General features: G+C 57.6%; 1 protein-coding gene across 21 annotated transcripts; it reads left to right on the forward strand.

Annotated features, from left to right (window-relative positions):
• The first annotated feature begins 5,663 nt into the window (after positions 1 to 5,663).
• On the forward strand, positions 5,664 to 26,768 carry NR4A1 (nuclear receptor subfamily 4 group A member 1). 21 transcript variants are annotated; one of them, XM_027106342.1, is made up of 11 exons: positions 5,666 to 6,013; positions 6,184 to 6,251; positions 7,052 to 7,233; positions 7,530 to 8,403; positions 9,436 to 9,896; positions 21,604 to 22,466; positions 23,271 to 23,400; positions 23,708 to 23,859; positions 24,187 to 24,389; positions 24,476 to 24,654; positions 25,951 to 26,768. In XM_027106342.1, exons 5-11 carry the CDS (start codon positions 9,665 to 9,667, stop codon positions 26,205 to 26,207), a joined length of 2,016 nt encoding a protein of 671 aa, XP_026962143.1. In that variant the 5' UTR covers positions 5,666 to 6,013; positions 6,184 to 6,251; positions 7,052 to 7,233; positions 7,530 to 8,403; positions 9,436 to 9,664; the 3' UTR covers positions 26,208 to 26,768. The 21 variants fall into 21 exon arrangements, with proteins under 21 accessions (XP_026962151.1, XP_026962143.1, XP_026962150.1 ...); XM_027106349.1 differs by having other exon boundaries at positions 7,092 to 7,233; XM_027106351.1 differs by adding an exon at positions 11,843 to 11,949 and having other exon boundaries at positions 5,667 to 7,233; positions 9,436 to 9,475; positions 9,777 to 9,896.
• Positions 26,769 to 27,673: the final 905 nt, after the last annotated feature.

Genomic DNA, 27,673 nt, shown 5'->3' on the forward strand with positions numbered 1-27,673 from the left:
CTTGAGGCCACATCAGCCAGGATGCAAATCCATCCTCTATATTTTCTCAGCTGTATGACATCAGGCATGTTATTTAGCCACTTGGAGCCTCAGTTCTCTCAATACTAAATAGTACCCACCTGAGAGGGCTGTTGAACGAAGGAAGAAGAAACAAAGCAAGGAAGTGCTCAGCACAGTGTCTGGCACAAGGCCCTCCACGATGCTTTTTCCCACCCCTGGGCTTTCCCACATACTGCCTCTCCCTGGAACACTTGGCCCTTCCCCCAACTCTGCACCTCATCAATATTCCTCAGTTGAAAACTTACTTCCTGAGGAAGGAGAAAAATTACTTCCCTAGTCCACCACCCCACTTGTAAATTACAGCTCCACATTAAATATCGCATTGGCACCCTGCAACTCGTTTTCTCTTTACATCGCTTAGTACTTATTTGCAAGATGGTTTAACAGCAGTCTCCCCAACTGGGCTGTAAGTAGGGGTGGAGACAGGGGCTGGGTCTGTTTTGTTCTTTGCTGTGTCCCCAGCGAGAGGGTTGGCCTAGATGTTCTCAAAAGTACGATCCAGCTTTCTGTATCTCTGTATTTCTTATTTCTTCCTTCTTTTCGTTTCCAAGTTGACTTAATTTTTGCATCATTTCTTGGGTTCACTGAATCTCCAAGAAGCATGGTCTAACTGGAAAGATAGCTCAAGAATTAAGGGCGCTTACCCTTAATTACACTCTATTCCCCATAGGAGTGGCTGGACCAGATTTGGGATGGAAAGTCGCAAACCAGCCCCCCTACGGAATTCGAGACACGCTTCTTCCTCAGCCCAGGGTCTCCCCATCCTGGCAAAGACGTCTGTTTGCATACATCAGATCCAAAGGAAGCAAAAGCCCGATGGCTGATTTGCATACGCTCGTGCTATTGGTTGGAAGGGCGGCCCGGTAGCCAATGGTTTGCAGCGGTGTTTACCCAGCCGCGGCTCCGCGCCGCCGGGTGATGCAACGGAATCCCGGCTGGTCCCCGTGCTGACTCCCTCGGGTATGCCTCGTGAGGTAGCGGCTTCCCCGGGCCCCACCCGGCCCACCCAGACCCGGCGCTGGGCAGCGCAGCCGCCCCCGGGAACGCGACGTGGGGCACTGCCGAGGCCGCAGTGCTGCAGCGGGGCCCGGCCCTGTTGCTTTCGGCCTAGCGTTCCGGTCCCGGCCCCTCTGGGAGGGCCCGCTGGGCCAGATCTGATCTCTGGCGACGTGGAGAGAAATTTGGAAGCAGACAGCAGAGGATTACCAAACTCGACCCCTCTGGGAGTGGATTACCGGCCTCTCACTTCGTAAATCACGCAGTCCTGTAACGTTTTGCATTTGTTTACAACGAGCCAGTTTGATTTTGTAATAAAAAAAAATAAGTTACAGAGGATTTCTGTTTGTTTTTAATAAAGAGCCTGGCTTGGATTTAGGAGAAATCTTGACATTAATTCCAGCTCTGTCACTTCCAGCCTCGTGACTTTGGCCACTTTTTCATGTTGGCCCTGATGGCCTTGCATGGCAACTAGGGAAGAGCAAATGTGGAGGCACTTTTAAAAGCTCCCAGCGGGGCGCCTCCTCGTCCTTATGTAATTCAGAGCAAGTACTCTCATCCGGGTTTTGTCCGTAGAAGGCCATGATCCCTGCGACAGCCCCTGGAAGGCCCTGTCTTTGTGCCCCCATTTTTTTTTTTTTTTTTTTTTTTTTGCCCTTGAATTGCTCCTAAACCTGGGGAGTGGTGGGAGGACCCCAGCCGGGTATTTCTCCATCTTCAGGTTAAGGAAGGGAACCACAAAGGGAATCCCCTCCACAGCCCCCCTCGCCTCACTGAGGGCTGGGGCCTGGACAGGGGAGCCCCTTCAGGGCCCAAATGGGCTGGGGAGCCCCCTTGACATCCTTTTACCACCGCCCCCAGTGGGCCAGGATGGAGGTGAGGTGGAGTGGTGTCTCCCTGACTAGGTGGAGTTGGGTCATGAGTTTCTGCTACTTTGAGATGGAAGGGCATATGGGGAACACCACTAAGGGTCTGGTTGATTGTCTGGGGTCCTGGGGCTTTGCACCCCCAGGATCTCAACCCTGCCTCCACCCCACCCCTGTGAACTTTGAGGTCAGTCTTTCTCCTCCATGGGATACCCTCCCTTCTCTCTGCCTTGCCTGGTCCTGTCTCTCCCTTCACACTGTGCCCACGTTCGCTTCTTCCAGGGAGGCCTCTTGTGTCCTGCTTCCCCATCAGACTAGGATCCATCTCTCTGTGGCAAAATCTTGTCCTCTCCCTTAGGAATTTCCCAGAATGTGGGACAGCACTGGCTGGGGTGTCTGTTTTCCCCTCTAGTCCTAGCTCCTGAGCCGTGAAAGGAGTTGACCTTCTCTCCCCTCAGTTTTCCCATCTGCCATGTGGGCTCTGTGGTAGTTCCTGGAATTTGTGTAGAAAGGGGAGAGGCTAAGTTATGAAGGTTCAAGATGGTGCATACAAATTAGAGCACTGGTCAGGGAGTCAGAAGACTGGGGCTGTGGTCCTGGCTTGGCCACTGACTAACAGGGTCAAGGAGACAACAAGAGGATTGAAATTTACTGGACATCTCTCATGACATAATGAGGTGACATTGCCCTCATCTGTGCAGCTCCTCAAGCCCCCTGATAAACATACCAGCTGGCAAAGACAGGCTGAGTACTTTGCATGTGCAGCTTCGAGACAAAGTCCCAGCCCTGCCTTCCCCCAAATCCTCCTGTGTGGAAATGGCAGGTCTGCTACTACATGCCAGACTCCTTGCTGCATTCTTATATCTACTATCAAAGATGCACTCTTAATGACAAATCTATGAGATGGGTATGTCATTATTCTTTTTTAAAGGTGTTTTGTTTTTTTCTTTTTGCGGTACGCGGGCCTCTCACTGTTGTGGCCTCTCCCGTTGCGGAGCACAGGCTCAACGGCCATGGCTCACGGGCCCAGCCGCTCCGCGGCATGTGGGATCTTCCCGGACGGGGGCACGAACCCGTGTCCCCTGCATCGGCAGGCGGACTCTCAACCACTGCGCCACCAGGGAAGCCCTGGGTATGTCGTTATTCTTGTTTCAAATGAAGAAACTGAAGGCAAGAGAAGGTGAGTAACTTCCCTGAAGTCACCTAGTTGGTAATAGTTGGAACCAGTGTCAATCCCAGGCCTCTTGAGCCTATGTTACTTCCACCATCTCAGTCTGCCACCACGAGCCACAAAGGTGTGTGTGTTTTAGCATTACATATTTTAATATGTTTTTTATTTCATTATAAAACAGGAGAGTATATAATAAAGCCAAGTTGTGCTGAAGTATTTATAGAAGGGAGAGACCTCTGTGGGCTGGAAGCCTTCATGGAAAAACTGGTAACTGAGACGTTTAAAAAATTTCATCCTTCCTGTCCAAATAAATGTATTTCTCCTACACAGGCAAATATTTTTAAAATGTATTTCAAAAGTTAGATTTCTGGAAAAAGAAAAGGAGGAGGTGGGGGTAGTGGCTTCTTTAAAAAGCCCATTTGGAAGGAACTCCTGGGGTAGGAAGGAGAGGAGGGTGGTGAGGGAAGGAAAAAGCCAGACTCACAGCCTCCCTGCACCCCCGACCTTGCCGTTTTTTGAAGACTCCGTTTCTTTATCTCCATATTGGCCTAATATTTGAATCTGGGAAAGAAATATAAAGGTTCTGAGAAGGTGATTTTGAGACAAACCAGAGATTCTTGGGATCGTTCTCAAGAAGGAGAGAAAGGGGCTTCTGAGTTGCAGCAGGCGTTCAGGACAGGTCCGGGAAAGGATTTCTGGGGGTGGGCGGGGGGGGGGGGGGGAGAGGAATGTGGCCCCTGGAATGAGGGCTGAGTGGAGGTATGGGGCCTCTTCTGCAGAGTTTTGAATGCAGAAGAGATTCTTTGCTGCGTGGGGCCTGGCCTGGGCGCTGGCATTGATTAGCAGACTCGTAATTTAAGGTGGCTCCGAAAATGAGCAGCGGCTGATGGCTAGGGCCACAGAGCACAGGACTGGTCCTGCCTGACGGGCCTTCCCCAAGGGCCTTGCCTGCTGGGCAGCACGGGGGGAGACACTGTAACCCCAGCCCCACCCAGCCAGACCCCCGCCCCCCTGCTCCGGCCTTGGCTCGTCTTCCCCGAGCCAGCCCCTCCTGAGTGGGCTGCTGCTGGGGGAGAAGGATTTGTTTGCTCCGGACAAATACAGTTCTCCCATTTCCAAAGAGTGTTCCAGTCAGGTGGGAGAGGGAAACCTTCCAAGCACTCTCACTCCCGGGCAGGTTCTTACTGGGGAGAAGAATAGGATCAGAAGAGGGTGGGCCACTCAGCGCTTCCTGGCCACTGTGGTGTGCCTCTGTGTGTTTCTTTCACGAAGCACTCCTGTGTATTGGGGAAGTCAGGTTCCTAGAGGAAAACAAGGAGGAGAAAGTAACTGTGAGTAACTACTGTGTACGAGGCACCTCCACGGTTGTTCGATTCTCCTGACTCCTGATAACTGGAAAAGGGGGATAATATTATCATCCTCATTTCGGTTGATTGATTGGCTGCGCTGTGCGGCATGTGGGATCTTAGTTCCCTGACCAGGGATGAAACCCGTGCCCCCTGTAGTGGAATCGCAGAGTCTTAACCCCTGGACACCAGGGAAGTTCATCATCCTCATTTTATAGGTAAGAAAACTGAGGCTCAGAGAGGTGAAGTGACTTGCCCTAGGTCACACAGTAGTATGGGAGCAGCTGCCTCTGGGAATGCTTCTCTCCAGGAGAAATTTCACCTTCCCAGAAGTCTTCTTTCTCTAAGCTGCCTTCTTGTGTGAACGCTGGACACCCGGTTGGCTGGGCTCCTTGCCCTTGTGGTGGCATGTAGGCCAAGTGATGCTGGTGGGGGTGTCCAGGGCTCAGAGGGCCCCGGTCCTGGTTTCTCAAAGCAGCCTAATTGCTGTGTGACTTTGGGCCGCTGCTGAGCCTCTCTGGGCCTCACTTTTTCCACCTCTTCCTCGGGGAAGCCCCCGGGTTAATTTATTTATAAGTCAGCTCCAGGTTCGCTGCCTGGGAAGATGTCAGCAAGGCCGCAGACGCCTCACCTGAGAAACAGCTCCCCCACCCAGGCCGCAGGCGGGCGGATTATGTAACAGGGTGTGCGGCGAGGGTTGGGGAGGGGGGCCCGCGGGGCGGGGCCAGGCCCTTGCGGCTATTCCGGGCGCCGCTATTTTTAGCCCCATTGATGAGGCTGCGTCGGCCACGCAGCCGGGATTCCGGAGACGTCAATGGGCGCGCGTCACTGTCCCCGCCCGCCCGCCGGGGGAGGCGAGCCCGGGGCTGGGGCGGCGGTGCTGGCAGCTGCGGGGGCGGGGGGCGCGGTCGCGGCCGGAACTGGGGGCCGGGGGGGGTCCCCGGGGGCGGGGGGCGCGGGGCCGCGGTGGCGCGGCTGCAGGAGCGCGAGGCGGCGGCGGCGGAACAGTGGGGCCCCCCGCGCGGCGTCCGCGATCCCAGGCCGCCCGGCCATGGGCGCTCCTACGCTGCCGAGCCGCTCCCCGCCGGCGGGGGTGCGACCCCGGAAGGCGGGGGCGGCGAGGCGAGCCAGGCGAGTCGGGCAAGGGGAGGGGGCCGGGGAGGGGGCTCCGGGGGCCCCGGGAAGGGTGCGGTCTGCGCGGGTGCGTGGCGGGGGTCGGGGCCGCGCCGGGAGTCCCGCTTGGAGACCGGGGGGCGTGGGGGCAGGGACTGGATTCCCGGCGGAACCGGCTACATCCGAGTCAGCCCCCGAGTGTGGCGGCCAGCGCTTTCTCGCCCCAGCCCGCCAAGGGTGGGGTTTGGCCCGCGAGGGGCGCTGGAAGTGGCCAGGCCAGAGGAATTCCTTCCATTTCCCCGCTGGCTTCCAGGAGTTAGGGAGCTCGGCTGCCAGGACGCCGAGCCGGGAGGGACCAGAGTTGCCCGGTGCAACCCCTTCGTGGGACTGAGCTGAGAAGCCGAGCCTGGAGAGGGTCTCGTGGAGTCAGGAGCGGACCTGGGATTAGAAGTGCTGCAGAGGTGGCATCTCCAGTGGTTTCCAGTGGAGTAATAATTTGGGTTGGGGGCTAGTATTAGGGGTGTGCTGGGAAAAGGAAGGCTGGGCAGAGGTAGGTGGATTGAGAATAGTTATGCCCAAAGTGTGCTGATGTGGTAGGAGGCTTCAGTGGTGACTTCAGGCTTGGCCCTAGACCCACACCAAGTGAATTGGTTGAAGACTTGAAAGGGAAGCCAGCCGACTCTTTGTAGTGACCTAGAGGTGAGAGGAATGACAATGACAAATGTATAGTACGGTAAAGCCAAGATTCCAAGCGATGGCAGCCAGGCAGAAGGATGGACCAAGTCTAGCAGGATGAATGAGACTGATTATGAATGTTGAGGCCTGTGCTGTAGTTAAGAAAATTAGCTGAGAGGTTCAACCCAGCAACTCAGGCCCTGGAGCTTCCCACTGGCTCTCTGGTGTTGGCTGTCAAATTGCTCTGTGCCCACTAAGCAGGTCCAAGGAGGGAAGGGGGTTGCCTGACCCTGGGCTCCCTGGTTGGGCTCCCTGGGTTCTAATCCTAGCTTTGTCACTTCCTAGCTGTGTGACCTTGGACAGGTTGCTTAACATTTCTGTGCCTTAGTTTCCTCCTTGTTAAAACGTTCATAATAATGCTTTTCTCACAGTGTTGTGAGGCTAAAATGAGAACCTGAGTGTAAAGTGCGTAGTGATATATTTAGCACATGGTGTTCAACAAATATTAGCTGCTGCTGTTATTGTTGGTAATAGTAATATGCCCATTTCTGGGTGGGGACATTGGCCAAGGCAGAGTTTATGCCATCAGGAAGCCACCAGGGCTCCAGAGGGTCTGTCATTCATGTCCTGTTGCAAGGAGTTCAGATAAGGAAAGACTCAGTTGATAGGAGGGAGGAGAAGGAGGTTTCAGGTGGGTTCATGCGGGGCTGGGGGCTCCTGTGTCAGTCGTGACTCAGCATAGGAGGGAACCCTTGGAGTTTGGGTCTGCCCCCAAGTGGAGGGGACAGCTCCTTAGCCGCAGTGTTCTCCCTGCCTCCTTCCAGGTGACTGGCTGACCCTCCTCCTAAACCCTTCCTGATGCAGGCACGTCTGAGTCCCCCTCTCCCGCATTCCACAGATACTTAACTGAGCACCTATTAGTACTGAGCTCTGGTTTGGAGTCTGAACTCTGCAGCCATTGAGACAGACACGTAAACAAACGCACAGCATTAGTCCTATGGCGATGGTAAAAATAGGTTCATGTGGCGGGGTGGGAGTGGAGGTGAAATGGGAATGGAAACCTGATTGATGAGAAGGCGCTAGCCACACAGGTATCGCAGGCAGTGACTGTCCTGGCAGAAGGAACAGCCAATGCAGAGGCTCTGCATGGGGCAAGAGAGCACGGGGCTGGAGCACAGCAGGGAAGGGGAGCTGGAGAGCAGGGGCTGGGGGCTGAAGTCTGGCCTGAGGCGCCCACTTCCTTTGGGGGGGAATCACTTTCTCCTCCTCCAAGCCCACTCAGCTGGTTTGTCCTCGGCACAGGGCTGACTGGAACCAATGTTGATTCGTTCCTGCATCGTAACCTCCTGGGGCCCCGGGACCTTGATCTGCTGCTTCTTGGATCTCCCACTGTTTGAGGCTCACTGGCTCACAGTAGGCCCTCAGTAAATGCTTGTGGAATGACTGTTGAGGATGGGATTTGGATGGAGGGCAGGAGATGGGATCAGATGCCTGCTCTAAGATGCTGTGAATCACTTTCTGGGCACCAACTGGATCCCCGACTCTGACCCCTGTTCTCAGATACAGGGTCTTCCCGGGCACTCAGGTTGGGCCTGACTGTGGTAAGAGGTGTTTGGCCCTCCCTACCCTTTGTCCGCAGCTGTGGGCTGGAAGGGAGAAAAGGGAAGGTTGGTGGGGTCGGGGATGGGGGGAGGCTAGGGCATGACCGCAGACCGTTTCTGGGGTACGGGAAGATGACAGGGTCATTCTGGGAAGCAGGTGTAGGCTGTGGGCTGGCCCAGGTTTGCAGCCTGGTTTTGCCTTCTGTGTGGGGTTGGACTCCCTCTAGATGATCCAGACCGCCTTCCCCTTCTTCATGCCCTGCTCCCCATTATACCCACAGGGATATCGGGGTGCTAATAGCTCTGTAAGAGGAGAATCTGGGTACCATGGGCTAGAGGAACTCCCCTAAGCCTGTGGACCGTGGGACAGAGGTTAGGAGGGTGAAGGAGTCCATCACCTACCCTCTGGGACCCCTCCTCCTCACTTCCTCTACCTGGCACCGTGGAAGCATCTACTTCTCTTTTCCTAGATCTCATCGGCCTGAAGGGCATCCTGATAACCAGGGAAGATCACGCCTTGTCTGGTCCTGCCCTCACCTTGGGGCCCAGGCAAGAGAGGAGAGGGCTGAGTAAGGGTAGGAGAAGGGAAGGAGAGGAGTGGGGTCTGCGTTGCCCTGGCTGAAGGCTTTGGCACCAGCAGGGTTGGGGGAGAGCTTGAAGAGGCTGAAGGGGTGGCACGCACAGGTGGCCCTGGAAGTAGAGGCCAGGTGCCCAGAAGTGGCTTGGAATAGGAACCAGGTCTGGGGTTAGCTTTTATGTGTCATCATTCAATTTCTCCTAATAATGATAGCACCTGTGTGTATCCAGCACTGTTTTAAGTCCTTTACACATATGAGCTCATTTTAAGCCCGCTGGTAAACGTATGGTTGTTAATTTTAGAGATGTCAATTACAGATTCTCTTCTTTTTTTTTTAGACTATTTATTTATTATTTATTTTTGGCTGCATTGGGTCTTCGTTGCTGCGTGCAGGCTTTCTCTAGTTGCAGCGAGCGGGGGCTACTCTTTGTTGCGGTGCACGGGCTGCTCATTGTGGTAGCTTCTCTTGTAGCAGAGCACGGGCTCTACACGCAGACTTCAGTAGTTGCAGCATGTGGGCTCAGTAGTTGTGGCTCGCAGGTTCTGGAGCGCAGGCTCAGTAGTTGTGGCGCACGGGCTTAGTTGCTTCACGGTATGTGGGATCTTCCCGGGCCAGGGCTTGAACCCGTGTCCCCTGCATTAGCAGGCGGATTCTTAACCACTGCGCCACCAGGGAGGTCCCACAGATTCTCATTTTCACAGATGAGTAACAGAGAAGCTATGTAACTTGCCTAAGGTTACAAGTGATGGAGCCAGGATCTGAACCCAGGCCACAGGGCTGCAGCATCCATGCTCTTAACCCCTCCACCCCAAGCTGGACCTTCCAGCTTTGTGACTGGAATCCCTTCAGAGAGGATTTCCTGAGAGTCCCCATGGCTCAGATTAGAAGGCTGGGCTGCCTAGAGATGGGGGCATGGAGCCCTTGCTCTGCAGCCTCTGAAGCTTTGGGGGCCAAGTTGGAGCCCATTAAAGGAGAGAGGGGTATTCTGCTCTGTCCTCACAATAGCTCCCTTTTCTCTGCCTACAACAGGCCCTTTTGTGCACATCAGGGAGCTGAAAGCTGGATTGAGGTACCCCCCTCCCCCCAGGAGTGGGGTGTGAGGCTGAGGAGCTGTGTCTCCAGGGCCCAGAGGTGCCCCAGACACTGTCGGCAGCTCCTGGCCACACCCCACGTTCCCAAGTGCTGTTTGCTTGCGGTGTGGGCCCCCAGCCTCTGACGCCCAGCTCACGGAGGTCCTTGGGCTGCCTTGTCCCCCCTCATGGCCCGGGTCCTGCTTCTGTTCCCACTCCTGTGTTTTCTGGCTGTGCTGTCTCCAGGGAATGGTCCCGCTAGCTGGTTTCTCCTCTCTCGCGTGGACTCTCCCTCTGCAGGCCTCCACTGTGGACAGAGGCCAGCCCCAGCCCCTCCCTGGTGTCAGCGCCTTCTGCCAGGCCCCGAAGGCCCGAGGGATGGTCGAGTGTTGTTCGAGGACTGTTGGTCCATCCAGAGGGGTGAGTGCCCTGCTGTTGCCCCTTGTACGCCCCTGGGGCCCCTGAGGTGGGTGTGGAGCTGCCTGAAGCGGATGTGGTTTGGGGGATGGAGGGGGAAGCCCTGCAGAGGTGGTGGGCGAGGTGCTGCTCAGCATGGGAGATCTGATTTCTTCAGTGGTGGGGGTAACGCGGGGGCAGGGAAGGGGGGAAGCCTGACTTTCTTAGCAGGACAGACTGGGGGGCTCTGGGCCTGGGTGTCATGGGGTTGTTGGGGATGACAGCTGCTCCCAGGGCAGCATGTGCCTCCTTCTGGGAAGCTGATGGGGTGGGGTTGTATAGCTCAAGGCCAGGCTGGGAGTATAGCGGGGCAGACCTGGGGGATGGGAAGTTGCCTTGTTCCTAGGGTGTAGACACTGTACCAGGGGAGTGCGTGAAGGGAAACTTGGACCACCCCTTGCCTCCCTGAAAGGGTGATGACTGCCCCCTTCTGCGGTGGGCCTGTAGGTCCTGTGGGGTCTGGTATGGGGCGGGTGGCTCTATGAATGGGGAGGATCTCGCTGACCAAGGGCAGGGACAGACCCTTCACTATTCATCCAACATCCCTGAGAGGGAAAGTCTCAGACTTGTGGCCATGGCCAGAGAAATCCGTGGCCGTCTAGCTCCCCTCCTCTTCTTATGGATGAAGAAACTGAGTTAGAGAGGGGACAAGGCACTTTTCAAGGTCCTACACTGAGGACGTGTAGACCCGAGCTCAGAATCCAGGTCTTCTGGATTCTGGGCAAGCCCAGTGGCCCGGTCAGCTGGTGGAGGACATACCTTCCTTGCCTGAAGATGCCTCCGGAGAAGACACAAGCTGATCTGTGGGTGAGGGGCAGAGTATGGGAATGGGATTTCCACCAGGCCTTTCCTTGGGGACTTGAGGTACTGGGGCGGGGTCAAGGGTACATAGTCCTGGTCACCGTGTTTACCTGAGAGAGCTGGAGTTCAGCTTGGCGCCCTGGACAGGGACCCTCTTATTCCCTTCTTCCTTGCCCAGAAACGAGGGTCATCTCTGAGCAACACCCCCTTCGGGCCTTGAGAGATCCCCAGATGAAGCAGGAGCTGGCTCAGTATCCCACCCTGGACCCCCAAACTCTGTTGCCTCTTGTGGAGTTGGTGTTCGAGGTGCAGAGAGTCCCAGAGAGGTGGCTGGGATGGGGAGGATGGGCTGCCCAGCCCTCCAAGCCTGGAGGGAAGGAGGGAAAGCCCTGGGAAGCAGGGCCTCCTGTTCTGGGGGCTGCGCTGGGTATGCACCTGGCCTCTTGCTGGCAGCAGGCACTGTGCCACCAACCTCGGGCTGGGGCAGGGAGAGGAATTACTGTAAGTGGAAGAGGCGGGTGTCCCTGGTCAGCTGGACATCTGGACTCGGGAAGCACGTGAGTGAAGATGACAGCAGCGGCCGGGTGTCTTTCCCTCCGCTCAGCCCCCACCTCTGCCCTCAGGTCAGACGCGGCCTGCTGAGTGCCTAGCCTTCCCTTTGGGTACCCAGTGGCTCCTGGGGCCAGAATTCCTTGCGGTCAGTCCGTTGTCTGGGTAAGGGTGGTGATTGGGTGGAATTCCCATGCCAGAGGTGCTGGCAAGGCCACCATGAGTGCTACCAGCGGGGGCTCCACGAGTGCTACAGCTGCTGGTCCTGTGACGTGGGCACCTGTCTGCCAGGCCCGGGCACGGGCCCAGGGTCACGCTCATGCCAGGGCTCCCGTCAGCTGACTATTTTAGGCTCTTGCTGACCTGGGCCAAAGTCAGGCCTCAGCCAGAGGGCCCTGAGGCAGCTCCCCCTGCCCCCAGAGGCCAGCTCCGGTTTCAGCTATATAAACAGAGGAGGACATGCTGGCTTGGAGGCCGCTCCGTGTCCTGAGTCCGCTCAGCTGGTGCACAGCCTCGGTCGGCAGGACGGGCTGACTGGGCGGTCACGTCTCTTCCCGCAGGGCTTCCTGAGGCCACCGGGAAGAGTCCCCAACCAATCCCGGGATTCTCCCTTGGTGCAGTTGTCCAGGCCCTCAGAGAATCAAAGCAGATCGCGTGGAGGAAGCTGGTGAGTCTTAGGAATGGGGAAACCGAGGCACAGGGGCTGGGCTGTGTGCATCTTTTTCCATTGTGACCGTCCTCACTGTGGTTTCTTTGGCCTCCGGAGGGGGAGGGGCGGAGGAGGAAGCAGGGGTGGCCGACCCTCCCGAGGAATGAGGGTAAAGGCTTTTTGGCACTTGGATGACGGGAGTTGGACTTGGATCCCTTTGTGGTTGAGAACCAGGCGACGAGGAAATAGGTGATGCCGCCTGTCTCCTTCCTCAGAGATTTGCAACAGGGTCTTCCATCCTCCTGTCCTGTTGACCCGGCCTGGACAACACTGGGGACGGATGCTGGAGTGAGCTGGGTGTCAGTCAGGTACCTCAGCACTTGTCCTTGAGTAGGGTCCCTGGCCCCCCAGCTGGTTGGGACTTGGGGTCTGAACTTGTGGATTGACGTCCCTGAGCCCGCCCTCGGCCCCTGCCCCGCCCTACTTGCCTGGCTTCCCGCCTGGTTTGGTGCCTGAGAAGCTGGACTGGAGCTAGGCTTGGCAAGTCCGCCAACCGGCTTGCCACAAGCACGCTCCCCGGGAGCCGGGCCAGGGGCTTGGGCCGGCATGGAATAAGCGGAGCTCCTTACGTGGGAGGCTGTGTGCTCTCCTTCTCGGTTCTTGAAAAAAAATTTTTTCCCTTTCTGAACGTGAGTCTTTAAACGAATCCAGAGCCTGTGACTAAAAATACTTCAACAATAGGAAAATGCATCAGTCTTTCCGGCTGGGCCTCGTTATCAGAGGGTTTTTATTTTGGAATTTGAAATTTTGCCCAGGGAGGCTGGGTGGAGACCTTGGGCAGGCACAGGAGAATTTGGTGGGTTGTTGATGTTGTGCGAGGTGGTGGGAGAACCCCCTAGGGTCGGGGAGAGAAGAGCTGGCCAGGAGCTGAGCAGACTGAGGGGCATGGAAGGAGATTTTTTTTTTTTTTTGGCTGTGTTGGGTCTCCGTTGCTGTGCACGGGCTTTTCTCTAGTTGCGGCGAGCGGGGGCCACTTTTGTTTGCAGTGTACGGGCTTCTCATTGCCGTGGCTTCTCTTGTTGCGGGCTCTAGGCACACGGGCTTCAGTAGTTGTGGCACGTGGGCTTGGTAGTTGTGGCTTACAGGCTCTCGAGCGCAGGCTCAGTAGTTGTGGCGCACGGGCTTAGTTGCTCCGCAGCATGTGGGATCTTCCCGGAGCAGGGCTCGAACCCGTGTCCCCTGCATTGGCAGGCGATTCTTAACCGCTGCGCCACCAGGGAAGCCAATGGAAGGAGATTTGAGGAGGCTACAAATGAGGCGTGGGTCGACTCTTCCCAGAGGACCTCCATGATCTTGTCTATGTTTTCCAGCTCTGTCTGGAGGTTCTTCCTGAAGTCTGATCTTGTTGCTTTATGTTGTATGTGGATTCCTTCTGGCCTGATAGCGGGCTGGGGGTTGAGACATCACTGGACTGGAAATGACCTCTGTGGAGAGAGGTCTGACCTGCTCAAGTAACCAGCTCTCTTCGGAGTATCAGTTGAGCACTTGCTGCACACAGTCCGGAATTTCCCTGGTGCTGGGCATACTCTCATTTCCTTTCACGCAGCCCTGGAGAGGGAGAGGTGGGGATGGGGGTACTATTTATCTCTGGGTCTTGAAGAAGGAGGGTGCTGGCTCCCCATCGAGCTGACGGCGCTGGTGTCTCCTTTCTGTGCCTCCCTCAGGATCCTGCTGCGGGTCCCTAGAGCCCCAGCCCCCAGACAGTGCTCCCATTTCACTGTGAGCCTCCCCCTTCCGTTAGTGACTTGAATTCTAATAGCACCAGGACTAGTGATGTTGTCAGCATTGGGCAGATGAGGAAACGGTCCCGAAGAGGGCAAGGGACTGGCCCCGGGTCACACACCAGGCTTGCTGGCTCCAGGTCAAAGATGCCTCTGAGAGTTCCTTTATCTTTTGCCTCTGCTGGGGCTGGGGTGAGAAGTGGAGGGTGGCGGCTGACCTGCCCGTGTCCTTGGGAACCTGTTTTCCCGGGAGGTAACAAAACGTGTGGTCGTGGCAGGGCCTGGACAAGGGCCAGAAGATCAGACCTGGGCCTGCCCCTACATCCCCAGTTCCCAGAGCTGTCCGTGGAAGCCCCCTGGAGCAGTAGGCAGAGCTTCCCTGCCCACGGCACAAATCCCCCTGCCTGCTGCCAGGGCAGGAAGAGGAAGTGGCCGGGTCAGGCCTGGAGATAGGTCCTGGGGCTAAGGTGGGGAAGCTGGGGTGGGGGGTGGGGGGGAGGAGGCAAAGCTCACTCCCTCTGCCTACCCTGTGGGAAGGGTGTGGAGGCCCATGGGTGAGGATGGTCTTGGCGAAAGTAGGGCAAGTTCCTGCCCTTTGCTCAGCAGGGGCAGGGGCCAGCCTGAGGTGGGCGGGGCAGCGTGGGAAAGGGGCTGTGCAGTTCCACTTCCTCCATCTCCTATTTACCCACCGTCTTGGCTGGGGGACGATGGTGTACTTTGGCTGCCCATTTGCGGCCTGCCCTGGGCTACTTACCGTTGAGGATGCATGAAGGGGCCTCCTGCCAAGGTGGGAGAGACAGGGCCTTGCCCTCCCGTTCACACACTGGTTGTCGGGGGAGGGATGGCCTGAGCACGAGAGTCCCCGAGCCCCACAAGACTTGACGAGCAGGGGCCAGGCCCGAGCTGAGTGGTTCAGAAAACATGCTGAAAGAGGACCCCTTTCTGATGTCAGATGCTGCAGCCTCTCCTAACCGTAGCTGTGCTCTTGAGTATGTGTCGATAGAACGAATAACGTAATGAGAAACAGCCACTGTTTCTCTGTGATTTCAGGAAACTCCAGCAGCATCTGCCTCCATTTGAATAAATATGTCTCTTCCATTTAGGTGTGGCTATTTTTGTAAATAAACTTTTCTTTCTGAAAGTATAACATCCATACAGAAAAGCATGCAAATCACAGACGTGAAATCTTCAGAGCATAGAGTGTGATTACTTTTCCATACTGAGCACACCCAGGTGACCACCGTTCAGACTAGGAGCTGGGACGCTTCCAGCCCCCCCAGAGACGCCCTCGTAGGCACTGCTGTTTCCAGCTTATAGGCCTTGTGCGTACCAGCTGTGTGGTGCACTTGTGAGACTCAAGGCTTGTGGGGCCAGAAGCCAGAGCTCTGGAGTTCAGAGTTGAGGGCAGTGGGTCTAGCACAGAACTGGGAGTTCGGGGAGCTGATTCCTGGCCCCTAAGCCTCCTCCTCATTTATAAAATGTAGGTGGTAATTCCGAACGTAGACGGTTAGGGAGAGGGTTAAGTGGAAGAATCCACGTGACGTGCCCTAAGCCGAGGGTCTGACCCTTCACTGGTGTCCCTCACTCCCCCACCCCCAAACCCTCCAGTGAGAAGGTACTTATTATTAAGAGTTAGGCTGGTCCAGGAGGATGTTATGAGCTGAAGTCTTAGAGGATGAGTAGGGTTAGAATAGAAGGAAGAGGAACAATGTGCCCAATGGGTGGTGGGAAGGTTTAGCCCAAGGTCTTTATGTTGGGGCAGTGGGGATCCTGGGGGTGGTGAGGGTAGATTGGTGGGCTGTGCTGTGCTGTGCGAGCCTGACCTCGGGCAGCTGTCTCGTCTCCAGCACAGCATCTTTCCCTGCCCTTCCTGTGTTATCATGGCCCTGCTTTACCTTCTGGTCCTCACCTCTAGTTTCGGATACCTCTGCCATCATTACCTGTCTCTTTCCAACCCTTACCTACCCCACAATGAGCTGTTCACTCTGACCTTGCTCCTAAAGGTTGGGCTTAGTGGAGTCCCTTGGAGTCTCCGTCCAGTCTTCGACCAGCTTATGCTCCAGGTCTCCCAACGTCTGCATCAGTTATGCCTTTTCAAGAGTTCCACCTTGGCCAGATTCCACCTCAGAGCCCCAGGCCACCCTCCCTGGAGGGCATCTGGCCAGCAGGGATGAAGCCTGAGGTCCCCAAGCCCCTCTCGCCTCTCCCCTCTCTGTCTTAGGCTAGGTGCTCCCCGGGTGTGTTCCTATAGAGGGACTGCCTTTTTCTCCTTATTTACTTATTTTCAGAGTGTGGTGTGTTCCAAGCCCCCAGCATCCCCCACCTCCACAAGCATGGCCAGGTGGTAGCTGCTGCTGTCTCTTCCACCCTCTGCCTTTGGGGCAGCAAGACTGCAACCTGCAAATCTGCCATCTCCCGCGGAGATGGGGCCCGGGCTGCAGGCACAAATCTGGAGGCTGGATGCTGAGACGCGGAGATTTAGACTGGGGACCTGGACAGCTCCTCACCACACTTGAGTTCCCTGGGGCTCCTGGGTGGGCCTCCCCATGGGAAAGGTAGGGGATGGTCTGTGTTGCTCTTTACAGATGGAAAGTGGTGGGGAAAAAAGGGGGTGCTAGGGCTCAAGGCTAGGTCAGCTTTCAAAGAGCCATTAAGGCTGCAGCTCATATACTTTTTCTTGTCTCTTTTTTTCTTTTGCTGATGAGTTTTGGAGGGAAGAACACTGACCTGGGAAGAACATTGGCCTGGCTAATCATCTTTTGCTAACATATTAGAATTGTTTTTATTTTCTGAGGAAGGCCCTGCTGGGCGGGGGGGCGGGGGGCTAGGTGGGGAAACCAGCCCGTGATGCAGCTGGGTTAGTTTCACCAGCCCGGACTTGCTTGTGCTTCTGAGCAAGGTGCAGCTCTTCTGGGAGCCCTTGGGTCCTAATCTGCAAAATGGGAAGACATGAATTATATTAGTGGTTTCTAACCAGTTTTAAGCTGTGGAATCCTTTTTATCCAAGTAATATCTTCTGCAAAAGCCCAAGACAAAGAAAAACAAAACTTTGGCTAAACATCATCCTGCCCACACTTCATCTGCACGCAGGTGGCCGTTGAAGCGTCTTTGGAAGGTGTTTTAGCAAAGGCCAGAGCTCTCTGAAGACTGGTCCATGTTGAGACTGTGGGCTGCAGTGCGGGAGCTATGCTAGGCTCTGACCGGATCACCGAATGATGCTGGTGTTACATGAAGACTGCTCCATCCGTGGTGGACAGTAGGGTTTGGGAAGAGGAGGCAGGCTGGTGAAGGGGCAGTTTCTTAATGGGTGCGGGCAAGAAGAAGGGAGAAGGGGAGGTCGTTGGCCTCAATCAGCTGGTCTGCTGCCTTCAGGCACCAGTGAGGCGTGGGCTCTGGCTGGCAATTAGGAACGGAGGATCCAAGAGAAGTTCCAAAATAGAATTTCAGGAAAGAGTGAAAAGTAGCATGTGGGGCATCAGGAGCAGAGATGGGTGGCAGGCGGGGAGTGCAGAGACGGCAAGCTCTGTCTGGAACGGGTGACATTTGAGGTGCTGGTGGGACCTTTGAGTGGACAGAAGTGGGGGCTGGAGAGCAGGGTGTGGGAAACCTGAGACGGAGGTGAGAGTGGAAGTGAGGAGCAGGAAGTGCCTCAAGGGTAGAGGAAAGTGCTGTTGGGTGACCAGGGGAGGCCAGAGTGGGGTCCGTGGGCGCAAGCTCAGTGTGGAGAGGGGAGAGGGGGAGGGGTGTGGGGAGGGGCTCTCTTCTTCTAAATAGTAGCCTTTTCTTCCTTCCTCTCCCACCTAGCAGGCGAGGGCTCCCGGGAAGGCTGCAGGTGGGAACTCCTCGATCATGGACAGCGGAGGGTGTGAAGGGATCCCCTAGAGATGTAGTCAGGTTCCACCCCAGTGTGCCACCGCCTTGCTCTGTGGCCTTGAGCAAGTGCTATTATTTTGCTGAGCCTGTTTATTTATAAAGTGGGGAAGAGTCGGCACAGATTCGAAAAGATTTCTCAGGCTCCACCCGGTTCTGAAATTCTGTAATTTCCCAACTAGAGTGCTTTCACCCTGTCAGGGACTGGGGAGGGTAGTGGTGAGAAATCAACTTCAGCTGTGAAGCACAGCCAGTTGGCCTGTCTTGGGCTTGGCGAATCCCTGCCCTCCGGAAGGTACTTTGCATGAGAAATTGGGGGGAGGGAATAAGTGTGTGTGTGTGAGTGTGTGTGTGTGTGTGTGTGTGTGTGTGTGTGTGTGAGAGAGACAGAGGGAATAAGTGTGTGTGTGTGTGTGTGTGTGAGAGAGACAGCCCGAGACCCCGCTGGGGAAGAAGGGTCAAGTGCAGTGGCAGCGCCTTGGGCTGAGGTGGGGGGCGCAGGTTCCCCGGGGTGAGTCTCTGAGTTGCCCGCCCCAGCCCTGGGCCTTCCCCGTGCCCGCTGGAAGGGCTGGGGATGGTGCAAAAGCGGAGCCGGGCGCGTTCGTGGCTCCCGGGAGCCGCCGGAGGGTGAGGAGCTCCTCGTCCGGGGAAGCCCCGCAGCCACGGCGCTAGAGCACCCTTTTCTTGGGCTCTGGCCCTCGGGCTGCTTATTTCGGCCCCAGGGGCCCCGGGCCGGTGCTGGGTCCTGCCGGAGGAGCCTAGCGAATCCGCGAGCTGCTATTTTTAGCTGGCGCAGAGGGCGAGAGGGGACTATTTATAGATCAAACAATCCGCGCTCCCTGCGTCAATGGAACCCCGCGTGCGTCACGCGCGCAGACATTCCAGGCCCCCCCTCTCGCCCCGCCTCCTCGGGCTCCCCGTCCCCGTGCCTACCCCTGGCCGCCTCCCGCCGGAACCGCGCCGCCCCCCGCGCCCTTGTATGGCCAGAGCTCGCCCGGCCGCGTGCGTCAGTGGCGCCCCCGCCCCTCCCCGTGCGTCACGGAGCGCTTAAGAGCAGGGTCCGGCGCGGCCGGGAGTCCCAGTGGTGGAGGCTGCGAAAGTTGGGGGAGTGTGCAGGACCGCGGGAGCGCACGCGGGACCGGGCGGCGACTTGGGGCGCCGGTCCTGGGCACGGGGAGCAGGAGCCAGCCGGGTAGGTGACCCCCGGGAAGCGTGCATCTCCACAGAGCTCTGTTTTGGGTTGGGGGGCTTGCTGCATGAAGGAGATGGGTGTTCGCGCGGGCAGAAAGGGTGTTTTAGGGTCAGCATGAAGGAGGGCGGGAGTAGGATGCAGTTGTGGCGTTGGGGGTTAGCGGTTGGAACGGGATGAGGACTCAGATCGGACTGGAGTTTACTGAGCGGTGTGTGTGTGTGTGTGTGTGTGTGTGTGTGTGTGTGTGTGTGTGTGTCGGGGGGGGGCCGTGTCTGTGCAAGGTGGAAGCCACAGAGGGTTAGGTTGGTGCCGGCAGTGGGGACCTGTTCAGTAGGAGACTGGCTAGAGTTCAGTCTCCCAGGGTCCTTTAGTGGGCCCGGGCGCCTGGGACTTAGTTGCTGGTTGGGGTCTCAGTACAGTGTGCGTGGGGGAGAAGGTGCACAGAGCTTGGGCTGCTGGGATGTATCTGACTCCTACCAGGATTGAATTTCCAAAAGGGTCTCCTTCTTCCCAGCTTGTCAGCTCGCACCCCAGCCGTTAGTTGTTTTCTTAACACTTTAGAGGCTGTGGCTTAGTTTGTGGTGACCCGCAGCTGCAAGTTTCTCCCTGGATTATCTAGGAGAGGTCTAGATTGTTGAGGTCAGCATTGGCTGAACTGTGCAGGGGGTGCTGCTGTGTGTTGGAATAGAGGCGTCTTCTCACCGGCAGGAGCAGGGTCTCTGGAAGCGTAGGGAAGATTGTTTTTACTGTAGCTTGGATCTGCGTCTGTCTGTGTGTGTGAGAGAGGGAGAGGGAGGGAGAGAGGGAGGGAGCGTGGTGGAAAGCGTCATCCTTTGGGATCCTTGGTAGGCAGTTGCTAATGTTGCGTTCTGTGGTGTGGTACCACCTAGAGGATACCAGCCCTGCCCCACTCCCGCCTTGGTCTATGTTGGATCACACAGGTAGGGTGCAGCCTGAGGCTTGCTCAGCACGACAGGTGCAAACCACAGTGTTGCCAGGACCCGCCTGAAGCTGGATTCTCCCTGCTCCCTCCTTCAACCCCGCCTCTTCCTTCTCCCTGTGCTTCCGCCAAAGGCTACATGTAGGTCCATATCTTGTGTCATTAAGTACCTGCATGAAGGCAGGAGTGGGGGTAGTTTGGTGGGGATTGATCCGGATGTGGGACGTCCACGTGGAGAAACGGGATTTGAATAAGGCTGGAACGCCCAGCCCAACCCTGTGTAGCTGCTGCCTCTTTTCCTCCACCCAAACCCATCCCTGCCCAGGCTGTCGTAGCGCAGGCAGACGTGGCCACCCTTACCTCTTGCAGGTGCTCAGTGCCTCTGGATGGGTGCCACTGGGTGGGTGGGGCCAGAGTTTCTGGGGGCTCTGTTGTCTGGGTTGGTTGTGGGAGTGTCAGGTCAGGGGTGGAGCTGCCCTGTCCGGGGCCAAAGGAGGTGGGAGAAAGGCTAGAACCAGAGGACTCCCTGGGCTCTTGGCCAGGAGGTGATGCCAACCTTGGCCCCTCCTGCTGTCCCCCTTGACTATGGCGCTCTGCTTCAGCTTGCTTTCTTACCCAGCCTCCCTCCCTGACTGATGAGACCAGGGTCACGGAGACCGCCAAGCCAGGAGGCGGGATGGGGAACTGTCCCGGAGCCTCCCCTGCGTTAGTTTTTGACTTGTCTGCGAACTTAGGGATCCCCCCGAATGATGCTCCGTCTGCTCCTTCAGGCTCCACAGGTTTGGGGCAGGGTGTAAGCACCTTTGCCTGAGCTCCTGGTTTCTTCAGGGCACAGAACTCTTTAGCGGAGGGACCCGGGCTTCCGGCACTCACCAGCAGGCTCCTCCTCTTCCCTGCACAGCCATCTCCAGCCTCCTGGACTCTTGAGTGTTCTCATAAAAATAACAGGGGGAGACGCTTTGGGGGTAGCAGAGGAATTCCTCTTCAGGACTTCTCCTGGAAGTCCAGGGGCTGCTGTCTCCCTCACGTTCCCCCTTCCAGCACGTGGCCTTTAAAGGTCTGGAGCCAGGTTACCTGATCCCCTGGGGAGCTGGGGACTGGGTAAGGAGGCCGGGCTCCCTTTCTCTTTGCTTCTGGGAGCATCCCAGGCAGCGTAGAGTGGGTGCCTGTCCCCAGATGGCAGGACTGGGGTGCGCGTGGGATCTGCAGCCTTTGCTCAGTACGTAGGGTGGGGACGGGTGGGGGTAGGGGTGGAGGGGCACAGGCTCACTGCTGCTTAGGCTGCTTTCGTAGGCAGCTGGGCCTTTACTCCCAGCTCCTTTTCCATCTGCAGGATGTCCTTCAGCCCAGGCACTGGCACTGTGTGGGGAGGAGGAGAGGGGGTTTGGGAGAGGCTGGGCCATGCCTGGGAATATTCCCAGAAGTGCAGGTTGGAGGAACGACATATCTGCTCCCGGGACTGGGCTCAGGCCTTGCCTGGCTGCCTCTCCCACCCACCCTTCTCCCAGCCCCCACCCATGCCTTACCCAGTAAGGGAGGGGCAGGGGGCTGGAGGAACACAGCTTTCCCCTGTTCCAGCAGAGAAATGCTGGCTAGATGCCTTCCCTAGGGTTCCCAGGCTGCCTGGGGTGTGGCTGGCCTTCCGACTTGAGCCCACTCTTGCTGGGCCATTGCCCAGGGGCTTTGTGACATGGAGGTTGAGACGGTGCTCTGGCTGGGGGCCAGGATTCCTGGGTTCTGTGGTGGGCTGTGGCCCTAACGCCTCGTGTCCCCTGTCTGGCTGGGACTCCTGCCACCTGGCAACTCAGGGGCCTATACTTAGAGGTCAGGCCTCAGGCTTCTCTCACTGACTCCCCACCTCCCCACCCTTTGGTCTCTTCCTTCTCCAGAGATGCCCTGCATCCAAGCCCAGTATGGGACACCAGCATCAAGCCCGGGACCCGGTGACCCCCTGACCCCTGAGCTCAGCAAGCCCACCATGGACCTGGCCAGCCCTGAGGCGGCCCCCGCTGTCCCCACGGCCTTGCCCAGCTTCAGCACCTTCATGGACGGCTACACGGGGGAGTTTGACACCTTCCTGTACCAGCTGCCGGGAACAGCCCAGCCGTGCTCCTCGGCCTCCTCCTCGGCCTCCTCCACGTCTTCATCGTCAGCCACCTCCCCTGCCTCCGCTTCATTCAAGTTCGAGGACTTCCAGGTGTTCGGCTGCTACCCCGGCACCCTGAGCGGCCCTCTCGACGAGACCCTGTCCTCCAGCGGCTCCGACTACTACGGCAGCCCCTGCTCAGCCCCGTCACCGTCCACGCCCAGCTTCCAGCCGCCACAGCTCTCTCCCTGGGACGGCTCCTTCGGCCCCTTCTCGCCCAGCCAGACTTACGAAGGCATGCGGGCATGGACAGAGCAGCTGCCCAAGGCTTCTGGGCACCCCCAGCCGCTGACCTTCTTTTCCTTCAGCCCTCCCCCCGGCCCCAGTCCCAGCCTGGCCCAGAGCCCCCTGAGGCTGTTCCCCTCGCAGGCTGCCCACCAGCTGGGGGAGGGAGAGAGCTATTCCATGCCGACAGTGTTCCCAGGCCTGGTGCCCGCGTCTTCACACCTCGATGGCTTGGGGATGGTGGATGCGCCCGTGACCCCAGCCAAAGCCCGGAGTGGGGCTCCGGGTGCAAGCGAGGGCCGCTGTGCCGTGTGTGGGGACAACGCCTCTTGCCAGCATTACGGTGTCCGCACCTGCGAGGGCTGCAAGGGCTTCTTCAAGGTACTGGGCTGCCCGGGGGGTAGCTTTTTATGACAGGTGGGACAGGCTGCTCTCTCACCCCAGCAGGGTCTGTGGTGACTTCCCTTGGGTTCTCCTCCCAACAAGTTCTGCTCTTTAAGCAGAGGGCAGGCCTGCCAGGTGGGCTACTGTCCTGGGAGCAGGGAGCGGGGACCTTTTCATGCTGGGACTGGGGCTGTAGAGTTATGGAGGGAGGGGTGAGAGCTGGGCAGAGGGTGCGGGCTGCAGGGGTACCCACGAGGGGAAGTTCAGTGGCCAGCCTCTAGCTTTCCTCTGCCTGGCCTCCCCCCACTCAAGGTCCTGGTGGGAAGGGGGGCCCCAGGCACTCGTGTTCCTGGCGCGAGATGAAAGGATCTGAGAAGAGGGCTTGGTGCTTGAGGGCTGGGGGTGGACTTGGGAACAGGCTGTGTGTTTGTCCCAGTGCTGGGTGCCTGCTTCGCTTCCCGTCCCCACCCCCAGCCCCTCCTCAGCCCTCTCGTGTCTGCCCCAGGGAAGGGGCAGGCGGACGCAGGCATGTTAAGAAGTACCAGCTGCTGGGGAGCCCCGAGCCCCTAATCTTGTGTCCTGAGGGTGAGGCCGAACCCTCCCCCAGTGTCCCCAAGACTTTTCTCTTCCTTCCCCCACCCATCCATCTCTCCCTCCCCTGCCACCCAAATGTTAGAAAAATAGCTGTGAACAGAGAGCGCTTTTGTCTGCGATGGCAGTAGGATCTGGTCGCTTCCCTCCCCTGGGCTCCCCCCATCCCCACGCTCTGACAGCGTGTTCCGTGTTGCCCCCCCCCGCCAGCGCACAGTGCAGAAAAATGCCAAGTACATCTGCCTGGCTAACAAGGACTGCCCTGTGGACAAGAGACGGCGAAACCGCTGCCAGTTCTGTCGCTTCCAGAAGTGCCTGGCTGTGGGCATGGTGAAGGAAGGTGGGTGGCTGGCACAGGCCCAGTGGGACAGCGGCGGGCCTGAGTGGGGTGGGGCCGGCAGAGTCCCCCAGACATTTGTTCTGGTGGGCCGCAGGGCAGGGCATGCCTGGGCCCTACTTCCTCCCCGACCTCTGGTCCACCTGCCTGCCTTGTGGTGGGGGAGGTCCCTGCAGAGTCCCCTGGGTCTCGGGGGCTCTAGGTCCTTGCACTTGGGGTTGCTGCCTGGCACTGCTGGGCACAGCTTGGGCTGAGAGGCCCTTCCCTGGCTCCCTTCCTCCCTTGCTCACCCTTGCCCATTTCTCTGCAGTTGTCCGGACAGACAGCCTGAAGGGGCGGCGGGGGCGGCTCCCTTCAAAGCCCAAGCAACCCCCGGATGCCTCCCCTGCGAATCTCCTCACCTCCCTGGTCCGGGCACACCTGGACTCGGGGCCCAGCACTTCCAAACTGGACTACTCCAAGGTGAGGCCCCGCCTACCCCACGTTCAGCGCTTTCCTGCACATTAGAAAAGCCCCAGTTCCACAAATTGAAAAGAGAGGAGGCCCCTCCAGGCTGACCAGATGGGAAAATGTACCCCTTAGGGCAGGGGTCAATTAGAAAAACGTGCTCCTTCCAGCAGCTGTGGCCCTGGGTTAATATGTGAGAGTTGGCAAGCAAGTGTGGGCGGAATCTCAGCTCCACTCTCACCCCCGGGATCTGACATCCGAGGGAGGGCGTGTCATGGCTGTACGTGGCGGCCTTGGTGCGGGGCTTTCCCTGGGGTCTGACCCGGCCAGGCCGCTTCCTAGTTCCAGGAGCTGGTGCTGCCCCACTTCGGGAAGGAGGATGCCGGGGACGTGCAGCAGTTCTACGACCTGCTTTCGGGTTCCCTGGAGGTTATCCGCAAGTGGGCTGAGAAGATCCCCGGCTTTGCCGAGCTTTCCCCCGGGGACCAGGACCTGCTGCTGGAGTCGGCCTTCCTGGAGCTCTTCATCCTCCGCCTGGCCTACCGGTGAGCTTCCGGCTGTCTGCTCACCCCTCACCCTGCCGCCCTGCCCTCCAGCCCCTCTGACTCGTGTCTGCATCCCTGCCCACCAGGTCTAAGCCGGCTGAGGGGAAGCTCATCTTCTGCTCGGGCCTGGTGCTGCACCGGCTGCAGTGTGCCCGCGGCTTCGGGGACTGGATCGACAGCATCCTGGCCTTCTCTCGCTCCCTGCACAGCTTGGTCGTCGACGTCCCTGCTTTTGCCTGCCTCTCTGCGCTCGTCCTTATCACAGGTGGGTGGCTAGTTCCACAGACCTGGGGAGATGGGGAGGGCCTGAGGGCCTGGCCCTGGATGGGCGGGCACCTGGCGCTTCCTGGGCCCCCACCTTGTGGAGCGAGGGTGATTAGATGCAGAGAGGGGTAAGCATGGCTCAGGGCAACACAGCTGGCAGGTGGCAGAGCCAGGCTTCAGGCCCAGCTGTGGCTGACTGCAAACCAAGCCAGCCTGTGAGTTATCCCAGAGGACCACAGATCCTGATCGTGTAGGTGTCATGTGTGGCCTAAAGTTTGGGTTTGTTTTTAAAATCTTAATCGTGTTGCACACAGGAAGTTTTTACAAACGGAGCATGTGCACATAAACAGCACCTAGATCAAGAAACAGACATGAGCTTCCCTGGTGGCGCAGTGGTTGAGAGTCCGCCTGCCGATGCAGGGGACACGGGTTCGTGCCCCGGTCCGGGAGGATCCCACATGCCGCGCAGCGGCTGGGCCCGTGAGCCATGGCCGCTGAGCCTGTGCGTCCGGAGCCTGTGCTCCGCAACGGGAGAGGCCACAGCAGTGAAAGGCCCACCTACCGCAAAAAAAAAAAAAAAAAGAAACAGACATGACCAGGACACCAGAACCCCTCCTGTGCCCCCTTCCTGTCATCAGTTCCCCAAAAGGTGGCTGCCACCCCGACTGCTAATAGCACAGATTAGCTGTGCTCGTTGTGTACTTTATGTAAATATAATTACGCAGGATGGAGTTTTTGGCATTAAATGCGGAGGTTTTCGGGTCTCTTTATTTTTTAAAGCACCAGAATCTGCCCCATCTCTTTTTCACTTAATTTTTTTAACTGAAATTTCACAAAGCTACATAGGGCAAAAAACTGTAGGACAGAATCTGAGGCACTCTGGGCTGCAGAGAGAGTGTGGTGGGTTTTGAGGCCTGCTTTCCCTGGAGGTGGCCTCTGAAACCCTGCTGCTCAAACCCAGGGTTTCTCACAAACAGTCTGGGGGGAAAAAAACCAGAAACCAAAAGCAACACTGGCCTCGTCAGAAAACCTGCATAGGGTTTTATTTCCTTTTTGCGACCTTAGGCAAGTCATTTAACCTCTCTGGGCCTCACTGTGTCACTTGGAAGATGAGGATAATGAACGTTGCTGCCTTGCTAGGCTTCTGCTGGGGCTCAGAAGCAGGCTCCTGTGCCTTTGCACAGTGCAGAGGGCTGTGGGGCCTGGTCACTGGCGGCCGTTCCAGAGACCTGGGAGAGGCCGGGGAGAGGGGCGTCTGCTCCTCAGCTGTGCAGCTAATCCTGCACCTTCCCCACAGACCGGCACGGGCTGCAGGAGCCTTGCAGGGTAGAGGAGCTGCAGAACCGCATCGCCAGCTGCCTGAAGGAGCACGTCTCGGCCGAGGCAGGCGAGCCTCAGCCCACCAGCTGCCTGTCGCGCCTGCTGGGCAAGCTGCCCGAGCTGCGGACCCTGTGCACCCAGGGCCTGCAGCGCATCTTCTACCTCAAGCTGGAGGACTTGGTGCCCCCTCCACCCATCGTCGAGAAGATCTTTATGGACACGCTGCCCTTCTGACCCCAGCCCGGGAACACGCGTGCACTCCGTGTGCACGCTCACACGCCACCCCACGTGCCTTTAGCCCACGGCCCACGGACCCCTGGAGCACCACCCCTCAGCCTGGGCCTGAGCTGCAGACTGGCCGCCCCTCCCCGCCACCTGCTCTGGGAGGTCGGCAGGGAGTTCATGCCCTGGGGGAGGGGGATGCGTTCACAGGGGTGACCCTTACTATTTGTCTTAACCCCCAGCCCAGCCCTGGTCTTTATGTTTTTGTAAGATAAAACCGTTTTTAACACACATACCGCCATGCTGTAAATAAGCCAAATGCTGCTGTAAATACAGGAAGGAAGAGGTTGAGGTGGGAGTGGGGTTTGGGAGGGAGGGACGGGCCCCCACCAGCCTCCTCCTACTTGCTCTCTTCCCGCCCTCCTTCCATGTGTACATAGACTCACTCTAGGAGGCAGACAAGTGACAGATTCTGACATTTATATTTGTGTATTTTCCTGGATTTATAGTACGTGTCTTTTCTGATTAATATATTTAATATATTGAATAAAAAATAGACGTGTAGCTGAAGCTAGGATCCTGTCTCTCTCTGACACCCTCCCCCCATACCACCCATCCCCCAAATGGCATGAGAGGCAGGGGTGGCACCCATAAATCTTGGATGTTACCAAGCTGAGCTTACTGGCCTCAGTTCACTCATTTGTAAAAGGTGGAAATAATCGCAGCTGCTTCATGGGGTTGTTATGCAAAGCACTGAGACTAGTTTCCGACACGGAGAAAGCTTCTGGGAAGCAGGCCTGGCTTGTGGATGGGGCCTGCGCCTGGAGGCTGATTCATCCAGGGATAAGAGCACCGGCTTTGGCTGTAAGTTCCTAACCTGGGGTGATGGCCTCTGATTCGGCTTCCACATCTGTAACAGGGAGGAGGGCATTCCCCACCTCACCTGGCTGCTGGGATTGCGAGGGGGTGGGTGTGGTGCTCACCATAGGGCTGGGTACAAGGCAGCTCAGGATGGTGATAGCAGCTATCGTTACTCAGTATAAGTTTTCTTCCCATCGCCATTTTCAATATTTCTCCCCACGCGTCTAGCACCCTCTTGGCAAGGAAACTGTTCTGAGGTCCCTACCTGTGCCCAAATACCCCCACGTAGGTTCTCCATCCCCCAAGCCCATCAGATGCTTAGCTGGCTTAAAATGTAAATTCCTAGGGACTTCCCTGGTGGCGCAGTGGTTAAGAATCCGCCTGCCAACTCAGGGGACACGGGTTTGATCCCTAGTTGGGGAAGATCCCACATGCAGCGGAGCAACTAAGCCCGTGTGCCACAACTACTGAGCCTGCGTGCCACAACTACTGAGCCCGCGTGCCACAACTACTGAAGCCCGCGTGCCTAGAGCCTGTGCTCCGCAACAAGAGAAGCCACCGCAATGAGAAGCCCGTGCACTGCAACGAAGAGTAGCCCCCACTTGCCGCAACTAGAG

Source organism: Aethalodelphis obliquidens, unplaced genomic scaffold (assembly GCF_003676395.1).
Source record: "Aethalodelphis obliquidens isolate GAN/ISIS:26980383/991018 unplaced genomic scaffold, ASM367639v1 scaffold8, whole genome shotgun sequence".
In the NCBI taxonomy this organism is placed as follows: Eukaryota; Metazoa; Chordata; class Mammalia; order Artiodactyla; family Delphinidae; genus Aethalodelphis; species Aethalodelphis obliquidens.

Excerpts from the sequence above, each read along its gene's own strand:
- NR4A1 (XM_027106337.1), top strand. The coding sequence starts at position 9,665 with ATGGCCCGGGTCCTGCTTCTGTTCCCACTCCTGTGTTTTCTGGCTGTG. Across the intron at positions 9,897-21,603 it reads CTGTTGGTCCATCCAGAGGG|AGATGCCCTGCATCCAAGCC; the intron begins GTGAGTGCCCTG and ends TTCCTTCTCCAG. Across the intron at positions 23,401-23,707 it reads TGTGGGCATGGTGAAGGAAG|TTGTCCGGACAGACAGCCTG; the intron begins GTGGGTGGCTGG and ends ATTTCTCTGCAG.